The sequence below is a fragment of the Astyanax mexicanus genome, chromosome 17, assembly GCF_023375975.1.
Source record: "Astyanax mexicanus isolate ESR-SI-001 chromosome 17, AstMex3_surface, whole genome shotgun sequence".
In the NCBI taxonomy this organism is placed as follows: domain Eukaryota; kingdom Metazoa; phylum Chordata; class Actinopteri; order Characiformes; family Acestrorhamphidae; genus Astyanax; species Astyanax mexicanus.
In genome coordinates, this window is record NC_064424.1 from 40,150,301 (window position 1) to 40,177,824 (window position 27,524).

At 39.6% G+C, this 27,524-nt stretch overlaps 1 protein-coding gene across 1 annotated transcript in view; it reads right to left on the reverse strand.

Annotated features, from left to right (window-relative positions):
- si:ch211-196i2.1 (collagen alpha-1(I) chain) overlaps positions 1–26,887 on the reverse strand; it is a 205,912-nt gene extending 179,025 nt beyond the window's left edge. The window contains exon 1 of the mRNA XM_022676499.2: positions 26,550–26,887. Coding sequence (XP_022532220.2) covers positions 26,550–26,679 — 130 coding nt within the window. The 5' untranslated portion in view covers positions 26,680–26,887. The remainder of the gene's footprint in view (positions 1–26,549) is intronic.
- Positions 26,888–27,524: the final 637 nt, after the last annotated feature.

Sequence of the window (27,524 nt, forward strand, 5' to 3'; positions counted from 1 at the left end):
AAAACAAGCAGTTCAGTTTGGTTTGATGGCTTGTGATCATCTATTAGCCAGAGATCTATCTATCTATCTATCTATCTATCTATCTATCTATCTATCTATCTATCTATCTATCTATCTATCTATCTATCTATCTATCTATCTACTTTAGACTAAAACTGTATTTTAGTGACAGGTAATACAGCTATCTTCTTCAATCTTCTTCTGCCCCAAATGTCCTCAAAGCCTTTAATAAGACTCTTAATGAGGGCAGCTCTGGTAAACCCAAGCACTGGTCTGTTAAGAACCTGATGTAACTATGATAGAATATGATGGATGGATCAGAGAAGGGTCTTGAAGGCAAATCAATCCGGTAAAGAAAACAAGAGCTCAGGATGGTAAACGTGTCCTGACTGAGTCTCCGACCTCAGGAATTTCAGAGCCCAAGCCTGGTTCCTGGGCAGGATCCAAGCGACAAGCCAGAATGAAAAGGAAGAGAAAACACAAAACAAATTTAGCTGGTTTCCCTCCGGCAGGCTTCTGTCAGCCCGGCGGTGCCAGCCTTCACAGCTGAGTTGGCTTCTGCAGAGAGCTGACATGAGTTTGGCCAACAGCAAATCCACCATTAATCACGACCAGTCAGGAGACGTGATGCTGAAGATCTAAGAGATTTACCACAGAGTGCTGGAAAACAGATCTATTTGGGTTGAAGTAAAGTGTGCATTATCAATAATGTGTATACCTACATGAAGGATGCTACAATTTCAATTTCAATTCCTAAAATGCTTTCTAAGCCAAGATAAAACCAACCATAAAATGTTAAGAAAAGTTTTGGCGAGCCAAAAATACAGTTCCAGTGTTTCTGTCATGAACTGGATTCATCTGTTGTGACTCGAGCTCAAGCTAAATTGGTTACGACAGTTATGATAAATCCCACATTAGATTGTCGCTTCCATTTGAGATGGCCTTACCCACTTTACGCATCGCAAAAGTATTCATACCCCTGGAACTTTACACCCTTGTTGTTACATCGGCAAACTTTATTATTTTATCATTTTATTTGGATTTTACATACTAGACACAAAGTAGCAAGTAATTGTGAAGTAAAACATGTAAAGTGCATTTGTATTCAACCCCCTTAAATCAATACTTTATAGAGCCATTTTTCAGTGAAATTACAGCTGCAAGTCTTTTGAGATATGTCTCTACCAGCTTTGCGCATGTAGAGACTGAGATTTATTGCAATATTCTTCTTTACAGAATAGCTTAAGCTCAGCCAGGTTGGATGGAGAGCGTCTGTGTACAGCAGATTCTCAATGCTTTGATTTTGGTAAGGACTTTGACTGGGCAATTCTAACACATAAACATTCCTTGATCTAAACTATTTCTCTGTTGCTCTGGCTGTATGTTTAGGGTCATTGTCTTGCTGGAAGGTGCATTTATTTCCTGGTCCCAAGTAGGGGTGGGCAATATTATATCGTATACAATATATCGTGACACAGAAATATCATGATATTAAAAATCCATATCGTTGTAATAAAGATGTTCTGTCTTAAAAGTAGTCTATTATTTACTGTGAAGCTTTAAGTGTATTTATTGTATAATTGTTTTAGTTTGCAGTTTTTATGCATGCACTAAATATTCTGCAATATTATTTGCTGCATTATATTATTTAATGCTATATTATTTTTTTGCCACATTATGATTATACTGTTATATTATTATGCTATGTTCCTATTATATTATATATTATATATTCCTCATATTTTAGTTTTCCTATATCGGCAAGTATATCGTTATCGCAAAAATACCCTGAAATATCGTGTTATTATTTTAGAGCCATATCGCCCACCCCTAGTCCCAAGACTTCTGTTGCCTTTAACAAGTTTTCTACCATGACTGTATGTAGCTCCATCCATCTTCACATCAATTCTGACCAGCGTCCCTGTCCCTGCTGAAGAAAAGCATCCCCACAGCATAATGCTGTGAGGCTGCCACCACCATGTTTCACAGTACGGATGGTGCATTTTGCACTTAACCCACAAACACAAATAAACCTTCTATAAACCTTCTTTCACATGCTTTCCTCCCCTAAACATACTTCTTCTGGCTTGCTTTCAAAAATGGCTTTCTTCCTGCCACTTCAGGACACAACTAAATGTAGTTGTGTGGACAGATTCTTCCAGCTGAACTGTGGATCTCTGCAGCTCCTCCAGAGTGACCATATGCCTCTTGGCTGCTTCTCTAATTAGTGCTATCCTTGCCTGGGCTACAGTTTATATGGACAGACAGGTCTTGGTAGGTTTGTAGTTGTGCCGAACACTGCTTTACACAACATTCTGTCATGCCACACTGCTCTCCTTCCACACTCCCGAACTCCACTTCCCAAAAACCCACTGGCAATGATGTCACCGCCAGCAGTTCACCTTAGCCCAATCGCGCTACGCTCCCCCGTTCAGAGTCACCTGTATTCTAGGAAGTTCCGGTTAAATGTAATCTTCTGTTTTGTATATAAGCTTTCAGTTAGCATCTGTACTTTGCGTGGTTTTGTCGACTCATGTTGCGTACTGAGCGTTTTTTTCCCAGCTTTTTTCTGTCTGCCCTTTTGTTATGACCTTTTTTTCTGTATAACGGATTTTGCCTTTTGTCTTTGCCCTTATCGGACTTGTTGCATTATCGGACTGTCTCTCTGGCTTCGGATCTCGGATCTTGGACTACTACGTCTTCTGTATTCAGTGTGAGTGTTGTTCAACCTGTAAAACTTGGCTGTTTTATCCTGTTTACGACTCTGTAAATAAACAAGTCTTTACCTTTTACTCAGCAAGCATCACTCCTATCTGTCTGGCATTACACATTCTCCCTGAACTGTCTGGTATGTTCCTTGTTTGTCTTGTATGTTCTACAGTAGGAGTATCAGAGTACTTGGCACTGAAAACAAACGTGTGACACTCTTTTTAGATTTGTAATTATTAAAAACTTTGGGTAAGACTTTACTTGGATGGTCCATTTGATGGCCTCTTTGATGCTCAACTGACATTCAACTAACATTTAACTACATGTCTATTAAATGCAAATGAACTAAAAGGTGAAAGTAAATGATTCTCTATTGAATATATAACCCTACATTCAACTCTAACCCAAACGCTTATCTTAATATTTTAGGATTGAGTTTAGGGTTAGATTTTAAGCTAAGGTTAAGGTTAAGGTTAGGGTTAGGTGTAGGGTTAGATTTTAGGGTTGATTAAGGGTTAAGATTAGGGTTAGGTGTAGGGTTTGATTTTAGGGTTGATTAATGGTGAAGGTTAGGGTTAGGTGTAGGCTTAGATTTTAGGGTTGATTAAGGGTTAAGGTTAGGGTTAGGTGTAGGGTTTGATTTTAGGGTTGATTAAGGGTTAAGGTTAGGTGTAGGGTCTGATTTTAGGGTTGATTAAGGGTTAAGGTTAGGGTTAGGTGTAGGGTCTGATTTTAGGGTTGATTAGGGGTTAAGGTTAAGGTTAGGGTTAGGTGTAGGGTCTGATTTTAGGGTTGATTAAGGGTTAAGGTTAGGGTTAGGTGTAGGGTTAGATTTTATGGTTGATTAAGGGTTAAGGTTAGGGTTAGGTGTAGGGTTAGATTTTATGGTTGATTAAGGGTTAGGGTTAGGGTTAGGTGTAGGGTTAGATTTTATGGTTGATTAAGGGTTAAGGTTAGGTGTAGGGTTAGATTTTAGGGTTGATTAAGGGTTAAGGTTAGGGTTAGGTGTAGGGTTAGGTTCTACTTTTAATAATTTACATTCAACATAGGGTTAAGTTAAATTTAATGGACATTCAATTCAGTGTTAGTTGAATTTCAGTTGAGTATCAACAAGGCTATAAAATGGACCATCCAAGTAAAGTGTTACAAAACTGTGTTGTTTTTTCACATAAAATTCCAAAAATAAGTTTGTCTGGGTAAAATGACAAATTGGAAAAGTTGAAGGGGTGTGAATACAAAATTTTTTTAAAGTACTCTATGCCAAGTTCAGTTAACCGCTATCGTACTGGTATGTGAGCCCACCTACTACAGCTCCAGTCAGGAGTCCATTAGGAGGAATATGAATGGCATGTTTGACCACTGCTGACCTGTTTATTTTCCCAACTGGTTCTCCATGATGATGTCATCCACGGGCCACCAGTGGTGTAGAGTAGACACACATGGGCCGTAAGCCCGGAGTGTGTCCTAGGAGAAACAGGTTGCATTGTGGAGGCAGACTAACATGATGTCATCTGTGGCGTGTATTTTATACATATATATTTATTTTTTTTAACAGTGATGGGGTCATTTTTCAACTCACAGCTGCTCCACTTCTGTCTTTCAAAAAAAATAAATAAAAAATTACAATAACTTGATAGTTTTAACGTTACCCTGAGGGCAGAGTGGTGCCAAGAGAAAGTCAGAGAGTGCTATTAATGCCAAGTCTACTGCAGGTCTGCCCTGAGGCCTAGCAAAATAAAGTGTTCTTTTATACACAACCTATCATTAAAAAGACAGTGATATCTATGTCCATGGGTTTAAAACAGAGTTAGGATGCATACAGTTCTGAAAAAAGCCTCTGTAATATATTTGAGGAACATGTGTGATCACAAGCCATCAAACCAAGCTGAACTGCTTGAATTTTTGCAGGAGTATAAAGCATAAAGTTATTCAAAAGCAGTGTGTAAGACTGGTGGTGGAGAACATGATGCCAAGATGCATGAAAAGTGTGATTAAAAAACAGGGTTATACCAACAAACATTGATTATTTCTGAACACTTAAAACTCTTTATGAATATGAACTTGTTTTTATTTGCATTATTTGAGATCTGAAAGCTCTGCATTTTTTTTTCTTTCAGCCATTTCTCATTTTCTGCAAATAAATGCTCTAAATGAGCAACATGCTCACTGAAGAATCTGAGAGGGTGAAGTGTTCTTTACTGAAGTGTATTTAGTTATAGAAGCCTTTAACCCTTGTGTGGTGTTCATATTTTTGTTACTCGTTTACTTTGTTACTTGTATTTAATTCAGCAAAATTAAGCAATTTTACATTAAAGTGCTTTACACATGCTTGCTTCACCTAAATTGCAAGCAATATAAACAGCTCACATGGTTAATATTTGCCCTTTACCTTTCTTATGTTACATTTCTTTCAAAAAGTGCTACTCTTTTTTTTATTATTTTTTTTAATAAAATGTAAAAGAAAATGAATTAAACTCAAGATATGAGTAGAAAATTTGTTTAGTTTCAAATTTACAAATGAAGCAATGTTTATTAGTCCTTGGCCAAACATACTGTATGTAATATAAATGTGTGTGTTTGTGGGGGGGGGGGGGGTCGAAAATGTGTTTTGATATATGTTTTTCACAAAAAATGAGGCAATGCCAATGAGTTTGAGTTAGAATTTTTTTTTTTTTAGTATCATTTGATGAAAAATGAAAACGTGTCCCACAGACCCGAACACCACACAAGGGTTAATACTAAATTATAACTTTACTAATATTAGAGTTAAATCATCAGTATAATAATAAATACGTTAAGTATTGTTATTTGATACAGTAGAGATGTTATATTTTACAGTGCATGGGTTAGAGGAAATTACGTGTTTGAGAATGTGTGTCAGGCTGGCGGCGTGTCATTGAGTTTCAGCGACGACTGGTGGTTATTAAAATATTAAAGAGGAAAGTGAAAGTGTCTCTGTGAGCGGTGAGAGACTTTATTTCTTTATTTAACTAAATAGAAGCATTCGGTAGTTTCTGTTCAGTTTAGAAAATAAAATCAAATACACTGCATACTACCTCCCCATCACACCAAACATTTTAAAATGAAAATGAAAGGAAAAAAGTATAAAAGAGAAAGAGATTACCATACCTTGGGTATGTATTTAACACACAAAAAATAGAATTGGTAGGGTTTCCTGCAGTGCTTTATAGTTAGGGCTGCAATGCGATTGAGCATTATAGTCTTATAGTCTGATCTATAAGACTAGCTTTCCATATCTTTAAACTGGGGAGACCAAAACACTCATACAACATATATTAAATCACTGTTAAAAGTTATTTTTTTTCTGGCTTGTTCTGGCTACTGCACTTGCACTGATCTCCACAATGCAGGGGGCATCCTCACTAGCATGCTGACCCTCCTCTGCTCTCTGCTCAACCAGCAAGCTGATTGGCTCTTAATATTAAAGGGTGGGAATTTATACTGGAGTGAAGGCTGGGTTGATCGTTATGAGAAATTCAACTCATTAACAACATCTCTAATAGCAACCAGCTATTTCTAAAATTAAAGTCTTCACAGTTTTAGCACATTGCTAGTACTTTACAGTACAGAAAAGGGTAACTTGTTCTTATAGCCCACAACCCTGTGGGCAGGCAAACAACCATGTGTGAATATATGCTGGTAATGTACAGCTAGTCACATCTGCATTGCCACAAGCTTATATGACCAATAATAAGACAGTTATGTAATAGTCATAAACTAGTATCATATAGGATTGTGACTACTACATTAATTTGATTAATGTAAAATGTGTCATTGACTGTCATTTTTTTATTTTTAAATTTAGGTTGGTGAGACTTAAAACTTTAATTTTTTATGCATATGAAAAATGTATAAACGTAAAGATTTCTACTTGGTACAACTGCACTGAAAAAAATAAATCTGAGCGTTAGTAAATGTAACGTAATTAAATCTGTGTTATTGACAACAAACAATATGTTTCTACTTTTACATGAATATATCTAGTGTTTAATTACTCCACATTTGTTCAAAATACAAGAAATTGTGTATTTTTCCTTAATATAATTTATTTATGTAATCCCAACAAATCTTTTTAGGTACACAACAAATCTGCACAACAAACAAAAGTCTTGTTATATTTACTCGGGTTTTAGTCACTACCTGTGTCAATGCTCTTTCTACAGTGTTGGATCATGCAGCTTTCCTATAGGCTCCTGGTACTACATATTTGCATATTGGGTGTGGCCTCTCCCCTACTTACCATCTTTGTGTTGTCTGTTGCTCAAAGCTACCTTATCCTGGGCGTGCAGTAATTATAATATACATGTTGATTGGCAGGTCTCAGTGTTGTAGAGCTGTAAGAGCACATTAGCTTTATTCTGTGTTAGTAGTGATCACAGTATGCACAGTACTCTGAGCTACAGAGTTCACTCTTTACTGAGTTTACTCCTGTATTGCTCCATTATTATACTGTCAGTATTGGCAGTTAAATAATAATATACTAAATATGTTGAGAATACCTATGGTTAACTTAAAATGATAAGTTATGTGAATATTACTAAAGTTTTATTAACTTGGAAGTGTGTGTTAAAATAAAGATGAATTGTTAGTTTATTTGACAAAACAGATCATTTTTTAAAAAGGACAAATTAAACACTTTAGTTGAGTTAACTCAGCTTTTTAAGTCAGCAGTGTACAAAAGAAAATTAAGTTGACAATACTTAATTTCCCATGTAGTGTCAATTGACTCGCTTACGTTGACACTACCTGAAAAAGTATGTTAGCCCTACTTGAGAAAATTAAGTTGTAACTATTTTAAAAAGTATGTTAGCACTACTCTTGCTTGATCTTTTTAATTATCTGATGCAAAAAGTTGACATGACGTAAATGCAGGTAAGACAGACTAGGGGCTAGGGATATATACAAGGGAGAAATAAACTAGAGAAACAAGAAACTAGAATAAACAAGAGAATAAACAGGGAATATAAACTTAACATGTAACGAAGAGATAAACTAGCAAAAACGTGGCATAAACAATGGCAAACGAGGCAAGACAGACAACATGGGAAGGTGCAAAGACCGACGGATAAACATAGACAAAAGGGTACTATATATACTAACATGAAACAATGAACACCTGGGGAGACAGGTAACGAGGGGCGGAGCTACAAATGACAGACACCTGACGAAAAATAACTGGGGAAACACACTGGGAAACGCAGAAAACACAGGGAAACAGAGTAGGGCGTGACAATATGTGACACAGATGTGGTGTTTGTGTGGCTGTGTAAACAGCAAAAACACATGAAAATCTGATATTTTAATTTCCTATTTGGACCAATTAAATTTGTGTATTTTAAATCTATGTATATCTAATTTGCAGCAATTTGACTTAGTCTGAACAGCCAGATCATAATTTAAGCAAGTTTTCTGTCAAGACAAATAAATAAAAAATAAAAAATCAGTGAGTAGCAAAGGTGTCAAAAGTATTCCCATTTTTTACTCTATAGATAGAAGCTGATGTCCATATGTTTTGGGTTTTTAGGGCTTCTCTGGTGAGAATGGGTTATTGCACCAAGAATGCAGAATAATCATTTTAAACTGGGTGGGTGTGAAGCTGTCTCTCTTCAGAGTGGATGAATCTGATTTCAGTTTACGTTCAGTCAGAGAGAGAGAGAGACAGAGAGAGAGAGAGAGAGAGAGACAGAGAGCTCTCAGTCAGAAACTTCACTTTAACTACACACTTTGGTTTTACTATGAGTGAATGAGATACTGATCTCTGAGTTTCCCCTTCTGAAGTCTCCAATGCTTCACCAGCCACTGGCGTTCAGTAAAACTGAACCGGATCCTCTTTTAGAGGCTGTACGTGTGACGTAAATACGTAAAAAAAAAGGGACGTGGCCAGAAGAACTCCTGTGAAAAGCGACAGAACACCCCAGTTTTTATAATGAATATACATTAGGCTTAGGAGGGATGGTCGTTCTAGAAAACAGGTACCACTTAACACAATATCTTATCTTTTCTTAACTTAGAAATGCTTCTGCTTTCAGTTTATAAACAAAAGAATATGAACTGCCACTTTAAAGAAGAAATCTGGTGTAAAATGAATTTTGGTATAGTAAAACATGATAAAAAGTACTTACCTTAGCTGAATAGCACACCACATTTTAACAGTTTGTCCAAACACCCTTCAGGCTGAGTGATAAATTGGCATAAATAAATGCATAAATTGGCATAAATTGCTCCAATAAATCACTTTTTCCACTGTTATCCAGCTCAAAGTAGCTCCACACCTCCTTGCTAGAATCTGGAGAGCCCTAACATTTAAAACGAGGCATTAATAACTTAAAAAGTGCACAAGATGCTTATTAAAAAACACTGTTTACATCCCATAACGTTAGCTTCAGCTCTGTGTACTGCTATTACTGTACTGAAAATAACATAGACATATATATACATAGACAACTATGAATATACTCCTCCTAATATAGAATCTTTGTTATGGGATGTAAACAGTGTTTTAAGTTATTAACGCCTTGTTTTAAATGTCAGGCGTGGAGCTACTTTAAGTCTGGATAACGGTTTAAAAAGAGATTTATCTGGGCATATTGTCCCCCAGTCTGAAGGGTGTTTTTTGACCAATTGTTAAAATTTCTTGATCTCTGAACATTATGGGAGAACGGATGTGTGCTATTCATCAAAGGTAAGTACTTTTTATCATGTTTTCTTACACATAGGATCTCGGAAAGAGAGATGGTGAAGTTTATTAGCCTGGAAAAGTTAACAAAACATTTCTCCACCAATCCACACCAGGCAAATCCATGTCCTCCGCATGAGCATCAACCAACATAGTAATAGTCGGTGAGGTCACCACATACCGAAAGAAAAGGTTCACATACTTTTGCTGCTTACAAATATGTAATATTGGATAATTTTCCTGAATAAATATAGAACCAAGTAAAATGTTTTTGTCTAATTTGTTTAACTGGGTTCTCTTAGGCCATGTTCACATAACTGAAGCGAATATGTGTGAATGTGTGAATATGTGTGAAGATGTGTGAATATGTCAAATTTGAATCACTTTCATATGTGGTCCTAAATCGGATACGTATCTGATCTGTGGACATGCGACATGAATGTGAACAGACAAATCTGAATTCATGAATTCTGAATTATTTTTATTTTTACACATGTGCTACGTGCTTCTCTCTCGTACCCACACATCTCTTGGTGCAGCTGTGCATCTATAGCTGCAAAAACAGCAAAAGCAAACCACCTGGCCTTTTTTCACCTGCTCAACCTGAGCATGAACTTCAGATCAGCTGTTTACCGTTTCTCCACTCCAGCAAAAGATGCTCCACATATGAGCTGCTAACAAACTCATCCATTTCTTATTTTTATAAAGATACAAGTTGCCAGATATGAGATTTATTGTTGATGGTAAAGAAGGTGCCGTTTATCCATGTATTAATGTATGCATGTGAGGCAGTGCTTCAGGGACACATTCGTTACACACATACAGCTCACATACAGTCATATGAAAAAGTTTGGGCACCCCTATTAATCTTAATCATTTTTAGTTCTAAATATTTGGGTGTCTGCAACAGCCATTTCAGTTTGATATATCTAATAACTGATGGACACAAAATTTAAAACAAAATTTGACCGGTGCAAAAGTACGAGCACCCTTATCATTTTATTGATTTGAATACTCCTAACTACTTTTTACTGACTTACTGAAGCACACAATTGGTTTGTTAACCTCATTGAGCTTTGAACTTCATAGCCAGGTGTATCCAATCATGAGAAAAGGTATTTAAGGTGGCCAATTGCAAGTTGTTCTCCTATTTGAATTTCCTCTGAAGAGTGGCATCATGGGCTCATCAAAACAACTCTCAAATGATCTAAAAACAAAGATTGTTCAACATAGTTGTTCAGGGGAAGGATACAAAAAGTTGTCTCAGAGATTTAACCTGTCAGTTTCCACTGTGAGGAACATAGTAAGGAAATGGAAGACCACAGGGACAGTTCTTGTTAAGCCCAGAAGTGGCAGGCCAAGAAAAATATCAGAAAGCAGAGAAGAAGAATGGTGAGAACAGTCAAGGACAATCCACAGACCACCTCCAAAGAGCTGCAGCATCATCTTGCTGCAGATGGTGTCACTGTGCATCGGTCAACAATACCCCATTTCAATCCTGAAATATTACTGTGTCCATCAGTTATTAGATATATCAAACTGAAATGGCTGTTCCAAATATTTAGAACTAAAAATTATTAAGATTAATAGGGGTGCCCAAACTTTTTCATATGACTGTACATTTGTGAATGTGAATCGTCAAGATTGCCAAATCTGATTTGAGCAAAGATGCTTGTAATGTGAACATAGCCTATATCTACTTAAAGGACTTGTGGAAATATGATGATGTTTTTGAGCCAAAAGATTCAATCTGAATACATTTTGATTCAAAAGAAAAGAATAGAATGCACATTATGACGATGTATTTTACTTTCTTTTGAAGAACAAAGGCATAAACCAGAGATTAAAATTCTCACGACTTGTAGAAAATCCCTCACACATTATTAATGCAAGAATCGTATTAACGCTCAACATACTCTGAGCTGTGGATTTAGCAAACCCCACCATCAAATCATTTTTCAAGTTAATAAACATGTGTTCCTATTTTACATTCATCACAACCAATGTAAAACACAGGAATGCATTCGTTTATGAGAAAAAAACAAAGCAAAATGAAGATATTTTTGGCATCTATTGTTCTTTCATAACAAGCATGTGACTATCATATGTTTTGTGGTGAGACTGAGAGGGTTTTGATCTTCTCATAGCTTCTGAGCTCATGTTGTTTTTTTTTAGATTTGCATTTAAGATGAATAAAGCAGACGTTTTTAAACTTTCACTAAACTATTTAATATTTACCCATCTCATCCCAGAGCTGTGTGCTGACATGAAATTGGATTTATTATGCACACCAATACAGGGTTTTCAATAATGAATGAATATACTGCAATTAAATAAAAAAGAGGAAAGAATCAGTACTGCATAAAAGCTAACTGTTTATTGTTAAAGAAGACATGATAAACCCCTTTATTTTACACAGGTTGGAATAGGTCTATGGGCTATACAAAACCTGTTTATAAAGTTATTTGTACAAAATTACTCTCACATAAAGAGATTTCACTAGCTCTATTCTTGGCGGTTTTATTTCCTTTCAGAATGAGCCATTTAAAAGCTCTGTCACTTTTATGAACATAAGCTGTTGTTGGCCACTCCATGTTTAAAATGTGCCTTTTACCACTTGTTAATGTTAGTTTGTACTAAACGACAAAACACAAACAAGATACTTCGTGCTTAACTGCGATGGAAGCACAAAACTCATTATTTCAAAGTACTTACACCTCCCTCATCTGCTGACTTGCATTGGAGAGTAGGTACAGATCCCTCCCTCAGATGAAGTCTGCTGACTAATCCTGCTGTTTGCTGTCTGATGGCATTTCATCAACTGATTTAGTGGGTGGGGTTTTGGTGGGGGTTGATGGGTGAGGGGTGATGCCAGGGTGGTTCTATGCAAGTTTCCTTATTTTGATGTCACAACAAGGGAGCATCTAAACGGTTCATGGAAGCATATGATTTCTGGACCCAAAATCGTTTAGCTGATACACAGTAAATGGATGGATTAATTTTTTTTAGCTTTTGAGCTTTGGGTGTTTATAGGAGCAGTCGAGACCCAAGTGGAAATACGAAAGCATGCAAAAAGTGAGTTTTGTATAATATTTCCCCTTTAAACCAGTGAACCATCGCATTTCACGAGTGGTGTGGCTCTTTTTTGATATTTGAACTTTTTGGTTTTGCTTTTTCATCATATTTAGGAACATCAAAATTCACTGCCTGACAAGTTACTGATTGGTAAAGTTTCTGATTGGTATTTGAACTGATAACCACTTAGTCCTCAGACGTATCTACCAGTGTGTAGTAATTGGTGTGGAAGGAAAGAGTGAGTGTGGCTGCACCTAAATTTGACAGCATGGTGAATATTTATGGCATCATTTCTATAAATAAGGTTGTTTAGTACAGATGGACTTTAGATGTGGTAATGAAATACTTCTGTACACATTATATACTGCATGTAAATGTATGTCTACAGTAAATATGTCTAAAAAGAATTCTGAACAGAACAGGATTCTGAACTGAGACTTTACTGGCATAATTCAAAACATGCCTCCAGCACAACAAAGATCTTGTTGTAATGAACCATAACCGCTGCATGAGTGATTTAAGCGATGGTATGACATCACAGACTTCAAAGCTCATCAGACTTCATGTTACTGTGCTTTCAGTATCATGTGATGTGTCAAAGGCTGTACACAGAACTCCCTAAACCCACACACTCGCATGCAGCTGTGCTTCCTTCACATTACTTCATACTTCATCACTTCATCACTTCATCTTCACCGTGTTTCAGTTAAGCAGAGGTAAATGGGACCCTCAGTGTGAACGGCTCGATTTACTGCAGGTTACTTTACATTTAAGATAATAAATCTGGAAATAAGCCAGCGCTCACCTCACCAAGACAAGGCTTAACTCTACAGGTACCTGGAGGACCATTACATAATTACAAAATCGTGGGGGTCAAGTGAGTGAGAATTGGCGCCACTTTAAATTGGCTTCTATGCAATATGATGTAATACTCATTGCACTTGTCTACCGTTCTGGTTCGCAAACTTAATTTTGAACCGGTTTGCTGTGTTAGTTTGCCAAAGAATCCAAAGAATATTAGATTCTTCAGGGCAAACCGTGGCAACATCTGTGACCTTGTCTGTTTGTACCAGAGACTGTAAAAAAAGATGGACGCCGTGTCGCCATTCCCATTCATTCAATGAAAATTAAGCCAAAATCTTCGGCCATGTTGGCGATCCTGAAATCCGAGTCTGCGCAGTAGAGACCAGAGGAGGGAGAAAGACTGTGGAGAGACCGCCTACTCATTTAAATAACTCCGCCCCTGAGGGCTGCCTCACGGTCACAGACTGCAGAGCGGAGCGGAGCTGACGGTCTGTTATTGGTCCCGCCCATAAGCAGCCCTTTTATCATAACCACACCTTTTTGAATAGAGCTAAATAACGTTTTTTAAGCAGAGGTTGCACTAGCGGTTACATTTAAATAAAGGAGGTAGAATTACAGTATATTGGAAAAAAACGTGATTGAAAGTTGTCTATTTTGCCATTGAAACCTATGGGGATGGGTGGGCTTACACAGCTTTCTGAAACCGGACAGCAGGGGGCGCCCAACCTAACTTAATTCGGCTTCACTTTTGAGAGTCGATGCTCTGTCCAGCTATACACAGTCTAGGGTTTGTACAGTAGCTCCGCCGCTGTGCAACGCCCTCTGTTGATGACGTATAATGTGACATTTTGACAGTTCCACTAAAACTGGTGTGAACGAGAGCTGGTTCACTAAAAAGCACCACATTTTTTTAAAGCACGAATGGAACTAAGGAGTTATTCTCATGGATAAGGGATATCAGATAACTAAAGACGACATGAAGACTAGGGCTGTGCAATATGATCAAAAAATCATATCTAGACATAAGCCATTTCATATCCTAATAACAATATACAGCTCTGAAAAGAAATAAGAGACCACTTCAGTTTCTGAAACAGTTTCTCTAATTTTGCTATTTATAGGTATATGTTTGAGTAAAATCAACATTTCTCCCAAATAAAAAAAAATATTGTCATTTAGAGCATTTATTTGAAGAAAATGAGAAATGGCTGAAATAACAAAAAAGATGCAGAGCTTTCAGACCTCAAATAATGCAAAGAAAACAAGTTCATATTCATAAAGTTTTAAGAGTTCAGAAATCAATATTTGGTGGAATAACTCTAGTTTTTAATCAGTGTTCATGCATCTTGGCATCATGTTCTCCTCCACCAGTCTTACACACTGCTTTTGGGTAACTTTATGCCTTTACTCCTAGTGCAAAAGTTCAAGCAGTTCAGCTTGGTTTGAAGGCTTGTGATCATCCGCCTTTCTCTTTATTATATTCCAATTTGATTATGTTTTCAATTTGATAAAATCAAAGCAACTCATCATTTTTATGTGATTTCTTTATTTCATCGCTGTATATCCTGATATAGCAATTTTTCTTTAAATTCTTTTTTTTTTTTTTACAAAATAGCCAAAAAAAATGCCTGTCTTGACTATGCTAGTAGTGGTGAAAAATGATGAAGCTATGGTTACGAAACCTTACTGAAGCTCAGAGATTACGTGTTTAGGAGAAAATTAGCCAGCTCTTCCTTTTTTTTACAGCTGCAGCACAGCTTGTTTGCGTGATTTGTGTTCTACACCTGGCAAACAGGGGTGTGGTAACTGAGGAAATGGTAATGGACAGATTCGGCGGCTACAAGCCACAGAGATTACTGTGTCGTACCACACAGTTCAACTAAGGACCTACTGGCTGAAGCTCTGCTGATAAGAAATGACACTGCTTAATCCTGATTATACAACCTGATCATGTTATCAGCTACTCCTGATATATAATCCATAATGTTTTTTTTAAAAGGTATTTGCACTGTCTGGCACTCATCCAAGCTTTTAACATGCTCATCACCTCAATGCAACATGTTTAATGCAGTAAAAATGATACGTGGCAAATTTTCGCACAGCCCTAATGGAGACATTTATTGATGAACAGCGGTCTGAACTTAATTAGTCCACCTGGCATTCGGTTGTCAGTTGTGCTGTAAAATATACTCCCATAAAACTTCGGTTGCACCTTATTTAGAACTGTCTTGAGATTTAGGTCATTTAATCAAAACAACTAAAACAGGAATGAAGTAAAAGCAATAAAGACTGTTATAGAGTTTAATAAAACCACGTCCTTTTCTTTGGCCAGACAGGACAATATAAAAACAGGTCAGACGTTTCCTTTTGTTTTTTTGTCAATGTGCTGCCCATGTGTTTTTAGTGTCCTGAAAAAGAGAGTGTGAGTGTGTTGTAAAAGGGAAACGCTGTTATTGGATGAAAAGTTATGTATGTGCAATAAAGACCCCATGATTATGTAATGGTCCTTCAGGTGCCTCTCCAGAGTAGAGGTCCCTTGGTGCCACCCTTCTCCTATTCTTAATTACCCTGCTGATTCATCAAATTCAACTACTGATTAGTCTTCCCACAACATATAGTGCATCCCTAAAATGCAGATGACCAATGTTCCACATGAAATGGTGTAGAACTAAAGCAGGGCAAGGTATTTATAAAGTACTAGAGACCCAGACTTGAGAAAAAGTTCAAATCCTCTATCAAAAAAGTGACTTGAGTAGAAGTTGAAGTATTCATTAAGCTCCACACTTAAGTGGAAGTACTAAAGTATTCAACATTTTTTGTACTTAAGTACTGGAAGTACTTTATTCTTAAATGTAGTAGTGAAGTATTGAAAGTAAAAGTACATAACTGTGTTATTATTGTAGTTATTACACAAAGCAGTGGAAATTTCTCAGAGTAAAATGCGGAATGGGAACAGCAAAATCTTCTTATATAATCAGCTTGATCTCTTGATTCACTCAATGATGAGGAGCTTCATTAAACCAGGTGACAGTGCAGAGCATCTACCGCTCTGTGTCACGCCTGACCCTGTTTCCTGTCTGTCCTCGTGCCTGTGTTGTCCCACGTGACCCGTGCCCCTGTGTTCTGCCTGTGATTTTCCATTACCTCATGTCTCATTTGTAGCTCCACCCCTTCCCCAGGTGTTTCCACTCCCAGTGTGTTTCCTGTTTAGTTAAATAGACTTCCTCTGTCACTTGTCCTCTGTCGGTCTTTGCACTGTCTCCTGTTGTTTGTCTCTTTCTCTGCGTTTCTTAGATTCTTAGTGTTTCCTTGTTCCTCGTAGCCGTTAGCTCTCTTCCCTTGTTATTTTGTTCCTAGTTTAGTAGTTATTCCCTGTTTAAGTTCTTAGCTCTGTTTAGTTCCCTGTGTTTTCCCTAGTTTATTCCCTTGCCCTGTTTTGTTTATCCTGCCTAGTTTCCCCGTTTGTTTATCTTTAGTATCTCTTGTTTGTTTGTTAGTTTTAGCTCGCCTCTGTTTCTTGTTTTTCTTTGTTTCTTGTTTACTTGTTTATTTGTTTTTTATATATATGTATGTTTATTAAATTATTCGTTTCATCCCTACCTGCACTTGTGTCTGCCTCCACGTCTCCCTGCCTGGGTCATCCGTGACAGAAAGACCGACCGAACATGGACACAGCAGGTTCTGCCTGGACTGGCACCAGAATGGCGATTCGTCGTGCTCCTTGCGGGACCCCGGCGCAGGACACCTCGAGGCCTCAAGGACGCCGCAGGCCTCGGGGTAGGCGTTCTAAGGGGCCCCGCCAGCTGGAAGAAGACCCCTTTTCCGGGGAGGATTTTCTTGGGGGGGCGATACGGGTTGGTGCTATGAGCCTCGGTGCCTCCGTGTACCCGAGGCTCAAGGAGCGGGAACCGTGGGACTTTCTCGGGTGCGCTCCCAGCAGCTCCGAGGACGAAGAGGAGCTCTACCCTGCACCAGCCCGCACTCCGTTGCCGTTCCCCCCAGGGGCGGTGCTCTACCCGGCTCTCGGCCGCACAGCTCCAGAGGCCGTCCCGACTCCCGTCCGTTCCCCTGCGGCCAAGGCTCTCTTCTCACCGGCGGTTCCAGTGCTAGCTTCCCCGGTGGCTAAGGCGTTAGCTTCCCCAGCGCCTCCAAAGCTAGCTCCTCCCGCGGCCAAGACACTCTCCTCTCCAGCGGCAAAGGCGCACTCTGGGACTTCCGCGGCGGCTGTGAAACTGCGCTCCGTGACTATCGCGGTGGCAGCCGAACCGCGCTCCGAGACTTCCGCGATGGCAGTCGAACCGCGCTCCATGTTCCCCGCGGTTGCTGCCGAGCCGCGCTACAGGACCTCCAACCCGGCGAGCCAGCCGCGAGCAGAGACTTTCCCCGTGCTTGACTCAGCCGGGGAGAGTGGAAATCCGGTCCGGGATTTTGTGGCAACTGCACTCTCAAGCCCTGCAGCTGCAGCGCTAGCTCCTCAGGTTGAGGCAGATCTGAATTCCGCCGCTGCAATCCAGCCTCTCTTTGGGACTATCTCCGCGGCCACTCAGCCGCGCTCTGGAACTCTCTCCGCGCCGGACTTTACCGGCGGCCCCGCGCTTTCTGCCTCTACAGTCTCTGCCGGCGAAGCTGCAGCTCCGGTCCGGGTGTTTGTTCCACCCGCAGTCTCAAGCCCTGCTGCTGCTCCGCTGGATCTGCACACACCCAGCTCCGAAATTCTCTCGGCGGCCACGCCCATCTCCGAGGTGTCTTCGGCTGCTGAGCCACGCCCCCGGACTCCTGCCGTGTCTGCAGAAGCTGCTCCAGCCTCCGTCTCTGCTGAAGCTGCTCAAGCCTCCGTCTCTGCTGAAGCTGCTGAAGCCTCCGTCTCTGCTGAAGCTGTTCAAGCCTCCGTGTCTGCAGAAGCTGCTCCAGCCTCCGTCTCTGCAGAAGCTGTTCAAGTCTCCGTCTCTGCTGAAGCTGTTCAAGCCTCCGTGTCTGCTCCAGCTGTTCAAGCCTCCGTGTCTGCTCCAGCTGTTCAAGCCTCCGTGTCTGCTCCAGCTGTTCAAGCCTCCGTGTCTGCTCCAGCTGTTCAAGCGTCTGTGTCTGCTCCAGCTGTTCAAGCGCCAGCACCAGCTCCCGCTGCCAGAGTCGCCGCGCCGCCAGCACCAGCTCCCGCTGCCAGATTCGCCGCGCCGCCAGCACCAGCTCCCGCTGCCAGAGTCGCCGCACCGCCAGCACCAGCTCCCGCTGCCAGAGTCACCACCCCACCGGTTCCTGCTCCCAGAACTTTGTTTGGCCCCAGGGCCCATTTACCCAGGCAGGCACCGAGGTCCCCGGACTTTCACTCCAGAACTGTGCCCAGGCTGGCTCCTTGGACTACCACACAGACTTTTGCCAGTCCTGGGCACCCACCTATGTTTTTTGTGCCCCTGTCTCTCCCTGTCTTGGTCCCTGTGTCTGTGTTTGTTCCGGTTCCTGTCCCTGGTAGTTTCTCCGTTCCTGTCCCAGTCACCGTGTTTGTTTCTGTCCCTGTCAATGTTCTCGTCCCTGTTCCCATGTCCGGTCCCGTCCAGTCTCTGTCTCATGTCCAGTTCCCCGTCCAGTCTCATGTCCAGTCTCCGTCACCTGTCCAGTTCCCCGTCCAGTCTCAGTCTCCTGTCCATTTCCCCGTCCAGTCTCCGTCTCCTGTCCAGTTCCCCGTCCAGTCTCCGTCTCATGTCCAGTCTCCGTCACCTGTCCAGTTCCCCGTCCAGTCTCTGTCTCCTGTCCAGTTCCCCGTCCAGTCTCCGTCACCTGTCCAGTTCCCTGTCCAGTCTCCCGTTCGGTCTCCTGTTTTCCCCGGCCTCTCCCTGCCGCCAGCCCCCGGGGTTTGTTTTTACACGCCTCGGGAGCTGCGCGTTTAGGGGGAGGTTTCTGTCACGCCTGACCCTGTTTCCTGTCTGTCCTCGTGCCTGTGTTGTCCCACGTGACCCGTGCCCCTGTGTTCTGCCTGTGATTTTCCATTACCTCATGTCTCATTTGTAGCTCCACCCCTTCCCCAGGTGTTTCCACTCCCAGTGTGTTTCCTGTTTAGTTAAATAGACTTCCTCTGTCACTTGTCCTCTGTCGGTCTTTGCACTGTCTCCTGTTGTTTGTCTCTTTCTCTGCGTTTCTTAGATTCTTAGTGTTTCCTTGTTCCTCGTAGCCGTTAGCTCTCTTCCCTTGTTATTTTGTTCCTAGTTTAGTAGTTATTCCCTGTTTAAGTTCTTAGCTCTGTTTAGTTCCCTGTGTTTTCCCTAGTTTATTCCCTTATGCCCTGTTTTGTTTATCCTGCCTAGTTTCCCCGTTTGTTTATCTTTAGTATCTCTTGTTTGTTTGTTAGTTTTAGCTCGCCTCTGTTTCTTGTTTTTCTTTGTTTCTTGTTTACTTGTTTATTTGTTTTTTATATATATGTATGTTTATTAAATTATTCGTTTCATCCCTACCTGCACTTGTGTCCGCCTCCACGTCTCCCTGCCTGGGTCATCCGTGACACTCTGGCTTTGTGATACTGTGGTTTGGAATAATTCCTAACATTTTTATAATTGTCACAAGTAACAATGCAGCACATAAACAAAGTTTGTGAGTAAAAGTATTAAACTCATTGTAAATAAAGTTACATTTCTGTGCCACAGAAGAAAAAATAAAATTTTAAACTGTATTTGGATTCGATTCAGACCAGACGAGAGCCCCGGCCCTGCACAGCTAACTATACTAATTAATTATCTAGATTGTCTATCACACTGGCAATTTTAATATAATATCAGACTTACTAAAGACTGCAAAATATTTTATATTGTATGTCTTTTAATGCAACAAACATGATTAACTACTAATGAAGACGGTCAGTTCCAGCAAAGGCTGCCTGTCAATCACTTTATTTCTACCTGTAGCCCCGCCTTCTTATGATACTTTATCACTCCATCTCCAGGCAGTTTTTTATTGCAGGTTACTTTACATTTATGCTAATACAAATTAGGTTATTTAAAATAAATAAATAAATAAAATTAAGTATCCCTATGGTATAAACAGCTTTTGAACTGAATCCAGACCAGATAAAGAATGTGGCAATATTAGCAGGAAAAACAATCAGATGGAATTAGACACTGGAGATGTAAAAACAGTTTATGGGATAAAAACTGTTAAGGTTATCAGTGTAACCTGGGAATAGGCTGAACTCCACATCATACTGAAAAAACACATCCAGCAGAGGTGCTGTTTACAGTAAGAACGACCTGAAGATAAAAGTCGTCACTGGTGTACTAAGTAACATATGTCAAAGGTAATGTGTCAAGGAAAGCCCATAGCATTTCTTGATTACAGAAACACTGTGACTGATGTAAGAAAAAGTGTTAGTGTTAGTGACGTCAGCAACAACCTCCAGAGGGCAGAAGTGAAGGTATCACAGTCTACTGTTCACAGAACACTTCATGAACAAAATTACAGAGGCTTCACCAGAAGATCAAAACCACCATTAACAAGGTGAATAGGAAGACCAGAATGAAATCTACCAAGAAGTAAAAAAAAAAACAAGCCGGTGGACTGATTATGGACTGATGAGACAAAGAACAACCTTTACCAGTGTGATGGAAAGACTAAAGTTGAAAAGGAGAAGAAAAGGATCTGCCTATGATCCCAAACCTACCAGCTTATCTGTGAAACACAGTGGAGGTAGTGTCATGGCTTAAGCTTGCATGGCTTATTCTGTGACGAGCTTATTAATCTTCATTGGTTTTTAATGAACTCAGACATCTAGAGAAACATTTTGTCTTTGAATTTAAAGAAAGATTCAACCAAACTGATCAGGAGATCTTTCATCATGCAGCAAGATAATGACCCAAAACACTGCAGCCTGGGAATTCCTCACATAAGAAGAAGAAAGCAGAAGGTTAGTGATGTCAGTGGGTCACAGACATGATGCAGTTACTGCAAGTGAAGGATTTGCCACTATATATGAAGTCTTATTTGCTTAAATGTACTTTTTTCACTTTTGCTCACAAGAAAAATGGGTGTTGAGACAGAATGTGCTGAATCTTCTGAACTGTGTTTCAGATCCAGATGTAAATACCTAGAAATAAAAAGTGTAATGTTGATTTTTTTTGTCTCATATTAATCTTTTAATATCAAACCCAAATATTTTCAGTCTACAGCAGAAATAATCAGACTGGCCTCACTGCTCCAATACTTTGGTTCTTTACAAAAAATGCAGATTTCTTTATTGAGGTCAGGTTATAATGTTGGTATTAATCCTTCTGGAAGGTCTAATGAAGCCTGTCTGCAGCAGACGAACAGGTGCAGCTGTTTATGTAATTAATGCAGTGTTCTGTTGCCTGGACTTGCCTGTTTCAGGTGCACTACGTAGCCCCTCTGTTATCTATCATTCTGTGATCTATTATCACATGCACCTTTATTTGATCTCTGCTTAACAAGTGGACGCCTCGTGGTAAGCGAGCAGCAGTGATTCTGTCCTAAAGCATTCGAGCAGCAGGTTTTATGGGCTGTAACACATGTTAAACACATTTCACACAGATGTCGGTGGAGGTCTGAGCCAGCGCCGTTTGTAAGACCTGTTAAGTAATGATATCACCTCAGCAAACACATGGATCACAACACACACAGCTGCTGAAATCATCTTCACCCAAAGGGGGATTATCTAAATCGCTCATGTTCACCGTTTTGTTATTTAATTATGTACAGTTTGGCCAGAAACCATTTGTTTCTTGTTCCTATACAGGACTGTATCATCATCCACAGGCATGGTACTCAGCTTATTTGCCACACCACCTCTAAAGGGGCCTTTAAAGGACTGTAAAAAGACTTTAAACTGAGTAAATGACTCTGTGTACGTAGAGCATGTTTAATGCCTCAGGAATGCTTGCAGTAAGTCCTACATACTACACATGGCTTTGTCAACAAACAATTAAATCAGCTTGTTTTTTCACCACCAACCTGCACACTATTTGTGAAATTCAGACAATTAGCTCCATAAGAATCATCCATCCAGAATATCCAACGTTCTTTATTGCATATCATCGCTGTCCAATGAAAAACACTTACCTCCAAAACAGCAACTTTACAGGAGAGAGAAAAAATCTTGTAAACTTTCAATGTAAGTCAATGTAAAAAGAGTTTATTTCAGGTCATTTTGAAGAGTTTCTATTGATCCATTCATCAAATTGTATGGGACGAGTGTAAGGCACAGTTTGTCTGTTCAAATTATGCAGTACACTATAAATAAAAAAAGGAGATTTTTGTTGTGTTTTTCATTGGACAGCGAAGATATACACAAAACATTTCCTTAATGTGATGATAACTGCTTAGTCTTTTAAATTATCCAAACTAGGGCCCCAACTCTCGACCTTACTGAACACACACACCTCACCCTAACCAGTATAGACCACTGCATGCCCATATTTGGCGTTCTGTGTCTAAGCTGAATTTCTTAATGGGCAGAATGAATGGGCTTTTCCAAAAAAAAAACTGCTTCTATCACATTCTGTGGTTAATAAATATGTTCAAAACCCTATAAATATTATTCCATGTACATTTTCCTCCTGAACAACACTGGATAAGGTCATTCAAGATTTTGTAAAAGTCGTAATGAGAATAATGCTACATGTGAGCTAATACAACTGCGAAATGAACTGATGTCACAGTACAGTGGCTAAAAACGCAAGCAGCCTATCGGAGATGTAACACCAGCTGTAGAGCTCCAGTCAGATCAAGAATTCGTATTCTTCATTTTTTTGACAGGTGATTATTAAAGTTTTTAAACAAGTGAAAACACTTTCAGTCTGGTTATGTTGAGCAATGTAGCCTGTGTTACTTATAAGATTGCAAAAGACAATAAATTAGAGAAAGTGAGCATTAGTTGCTCCGTGGATCTCAGTGCTGGTTCTGGATGAGCGCTTTTTATTGTTTTTGTGTTATTGTTTAATTACAGCTCACCTGAACCAACTAATCAACCAACGAGCCCTCACTAAGGTGAATTTGTATGTGATACAGGAGAAAAACACTACAACAAGCAGGACAGTGGTACTACAGAACCACAGAGCTAACCTAGCTAACTGAAGAACCAATAATTAGGGAAGAGTCTAAAACCCTTAACTTGAGTTTCCTTCCCACTGAGCTGTAATATGAGGGAAAAGCTTAGTGTGGCTTAAGCACCAAACGTCTCTCATTTATTTCTCTGCATAATAAACTGAATCAGAATCTTCATAAGATAAACAAACTGCTGCACTATAACCAACATTGCTGTCCCGCTGGAAAAAAAAAAAAAACATCCAGAGAGGGTGGGGAGTAAACAGGCAGGATGAGAAGCTCTTGAACAACAAAACAAATGATATTTGATTTGAGTTTAATGGTCTAACTGGTCTGTCAGTATAACCAGGGTAGTTGACCATCATAATAAGAACTTATACCGTTAGAATACAGCATAGAAAAAACATCTGTTTCTCTAATTAAACACACTGATACCACTCATCTCAACTGCACTACTGAAGCTACAGTGTTTAAAGTCTGGTTCTGGTTCTAAACACTGTCCTGCTTGTTTAGAAACCACACAAACTACAGACTGACTAAGCTGAGCTGAGCTGAGCTGTAGCCCTGAGTGCTGCACCTGTAAGAAGGCAAGATTCCATAGCATCTGTCTGCAGAAGGCTCTGTAGCTCCATCTAGCAGCTGGAGTAGGAACTGCAGCTTCACTGATCCACACAGAACTGCTGTGTAAACCTAAAAAGCCACTAAACTCCATTACTAGCTGAAATGTGTTTCTTTGAAATAATGAAACATACTAGTGCTTCTTAATTTTTTTAGAAACCTTTCCTAACTTTGTAAACACTTTTATTGTTGTAATTTCCGCCTCTGCAGCGCTCTCTCAGGTTCAACTGTGCTACAGGTGTGGATGATGTCTCTGTGTACACATCACACTATGCAGATCAGACAATCAATAACACCGCCCCCCTGCTGATATCCAACCATCTGGGTCTCACCAGCCAATCAGCTCTCCCTCATATGCCCTGCTTCTAAATCCATACATCACACACTGCCCCTCCCAAACTACTCCTCCCCTTTTTTAGCCTTTTTCAAACTTGAGCTGAGGGTGGAGTCAGCTTTATAAGTAAACAAAATGCTGGTATTTTGGCTGAAAAACAGGAAGTATATGAATAAGATTCACCCCTTAATTTAACTTACTAAAGTTGCTACTTTATTACTCCACATGTGGCGCTAATCAAATGAATAGGGTAAACCTATTTGGTGAGTAATATTGGTTTTAATAAAACTCTATTAATTTTAATAGCCTTTAGCCTGCTTTGGTTGGAGTTCCACTTTCCAGCAAGAAAAAGCTTTTACTAGATTTGGAACATTGCTGTAAGGATTTGATTGCTTTCAGTGAGAGCTATGAGCATTAGCAGGGTCAGGATCATCAGAATAATGTTGGATGATGATCTCCACTCCACCTCATTTAACCCCAACTCCCCAACTCATCCCATCCAGTAGTATACAAAGGAGCTCCATCATTACAGAGAACACAGTTCCACCGCTCCACAGCTTAGTGCTTCCTGGGGTGCTTTATACCCATCTATAGCCCAAGCCTGGCATCAGATTAACCATGAATTTAGAGAGCCCCAGTCCCCTCAGATTACTACAGTCACTGGTTTAATTATAACTATTAATAACTGAGTAAGAAACCTAGGATTTACCAGGTTAAACAAGCTATTCACAACAAGCTATTGGTGTGCTGTTACCTTGCAGTTTCTAAGTCTGGTAAATCTGATGAACTGAGATAACCTCTGCTCTTCCTTTCCTGGAGCATTCCTGATGAGAGCCAGTTTCATCATAGCGTTTTAATAGCCTTTGTGAGTGCACTTGAGGACACATTCAAGTTGGATTTTATTTATTTTTTTTTTTCTTTACTTAGTTGAGTAGTTCTTGTTGTAATAATACATTACTCAAATATGGCTATTCACTGTATACCAACTCTACCTCTTCACTACTTTACAACTGATGCTCTCAAACACATTACAAGACGAGAAATTTAGGTAATTAACTCTTGATAAGTTCAGCACAGCTGTTAACTGAAAGCCTGAATTCCAAGTGACTCTACCTCATTAAGGTTGATTGAGAAAATCCAGCAGAGATGTGCAAAAATTCCGTCTAAACAAGAGATGCTACTTTGAAGAATCTAAAATCTAAAACATATTCTGGTTTCTTTAAATAATTCCATATGTTTTTCTTCATAGTTTAGATGACTTTAGTATCTACAATAATGAAAACACTGGTGTGTACAAACTGGTACTGTATAAAACGTATAAGAGGTATATGCTTACAGCTCTGGAAAAAAATAAGACACCACTTAAAAATGATGAGTATCTTTGATTTTACCAAATTGAAAGACTCTGGAATATAATCAAGAGGAAGATGGATGATCACAAACCATCAAACCAAACTGAACTGCTTGAATTTTTTGCACCAGGAGTAAAGGCATAAAGTTATCCAAAAGCAGTGTGTAAGACTGGTGGAGGAGAACATGCCAAGATACATGAAAACTGTGATTAGAAAAATAGAGTAATTCCACCAAATATTTATTTTTTTTAACTTGTTTGAGCATTATTTGAGGTCTGAAAGCTCTGCATCTTTTTTTGATGTTATTTCAGACATTTCTCATTTGCTGCAAATAGATGCTCTAAATGACTATATTTTTATTTGGAATTTGGGAAAAATGTTGTCTGTAGTTTATTGAATAAAACAACAGTGTTCATTTTACTCAAACATTTACCAGTAAATAGCAAAAACTGATTAACTGAAAAACTCAAAAACTAAAAAATAGCAGAAACTGATTCAGAAGCTGAAGTGGTCTTTTATTTTTTTTTCTAGAACTGTGTACTAAGCCAAACAAGCTGTCAATGGAGTATGAAAAGTTTTAAAGTAAGTAAAAAATAAGTCCCAAAATCTTTAAAGTAAGACTTGAAGGTTGTTGTTTCTAAAATAAGCATTCTTATCAGAGACAAAATAAGATTTATTGCCTTGAAAGTAGTTCAGTATCAGTTTTTTTTTCAGTGCTCCATCACTCCAGCAAATGCCTGGCATTAGATTAAGCATGAATCCAATAGGTACAGGTTTAATGGCATGGACTAAAAAAGAAGCTGCGTGTGTGTGTGTGTGTGTGTGTGTGGGTACAAATTAAACCTTTGGACACATAATGCCATAACTAACCCCTATATGAGTTATAATTTATAAGTTTTTATCAGCATCAGCATCTCCTTACCTGTCTGCAGCATCCCTGATCCAGCCTCCAGTTCCCCCACATCACTCACTGGGACTCCAGTAGGACTTGATCTCGCGCTTTGGATGCAAACAAATGCGAACATCGCTGTGAGGATCGTTTTAAACAACATTTTGACGAATTTTACTCACTTTTACTCTTAATCTTCCGTCAAATTCCTTTTGAGCTCTTTTTTATTTTAATTGACAGCTTCGTATAAAAACGGTATTAAATAAATGCTGGTTTATTTCAGCGCTACATATTCAGACTGTGCTGAGCTGAAGCTGATGTTACAGGTCTGTGGTGATGCTGCTGAGCTCGCGCGGATCTCCTCGCTCCACTCTCGGTAAAGCTCGATAAAGCAGCTCCTCCGGTTCGCTGCGCTTTCTTTTCACGCCCGTTTTCCAACAGGCCCCGCTATCTCGCCCTGTGATTGGCTGATGAAATCCTAAAACCCTGCCTTCTTGGATTAGTAGCGAGAAGGGGCGTGAACTTTAAGACAGTTATAGAGCAAGAGGGCGGGATACCACTAGCCAATCCCTGGGAAGGAAGGCGGGGTAAGTCGGAAAACGGATGTGAAAAAAATGAATCAAGCTTTCATCAGTTGAATGAACCCGCCTACGTTTAGAGTTTAGACCAATCACAGGTCAACCCACTGTGTGTCCACGCCCATCAAACCCTTATACAAATCTACTGCTGTTACTAATGCATCTAAAAATGTGAATATCATTAAAAAGTTTATTTCAGTAATTCAGTTCAAAATGTGAAACGGTGGTGCTGTTCTGGTTAGATTAGTAGGTTTTGGGGTTTGATAACAGATGGATGGTGCTGTGCTGGTTAGATTAGGTTCTGGGGTTTGATAACAGATAGATGGTGCTGTGCTGGTTAGATTAGTAGGTTCTGGGGCTTGATAACAGATGGATGGTGCTGTGCTGGTTAGATTAGTAGGTTCTGGGGTTTGATAACAGATGGATGGTG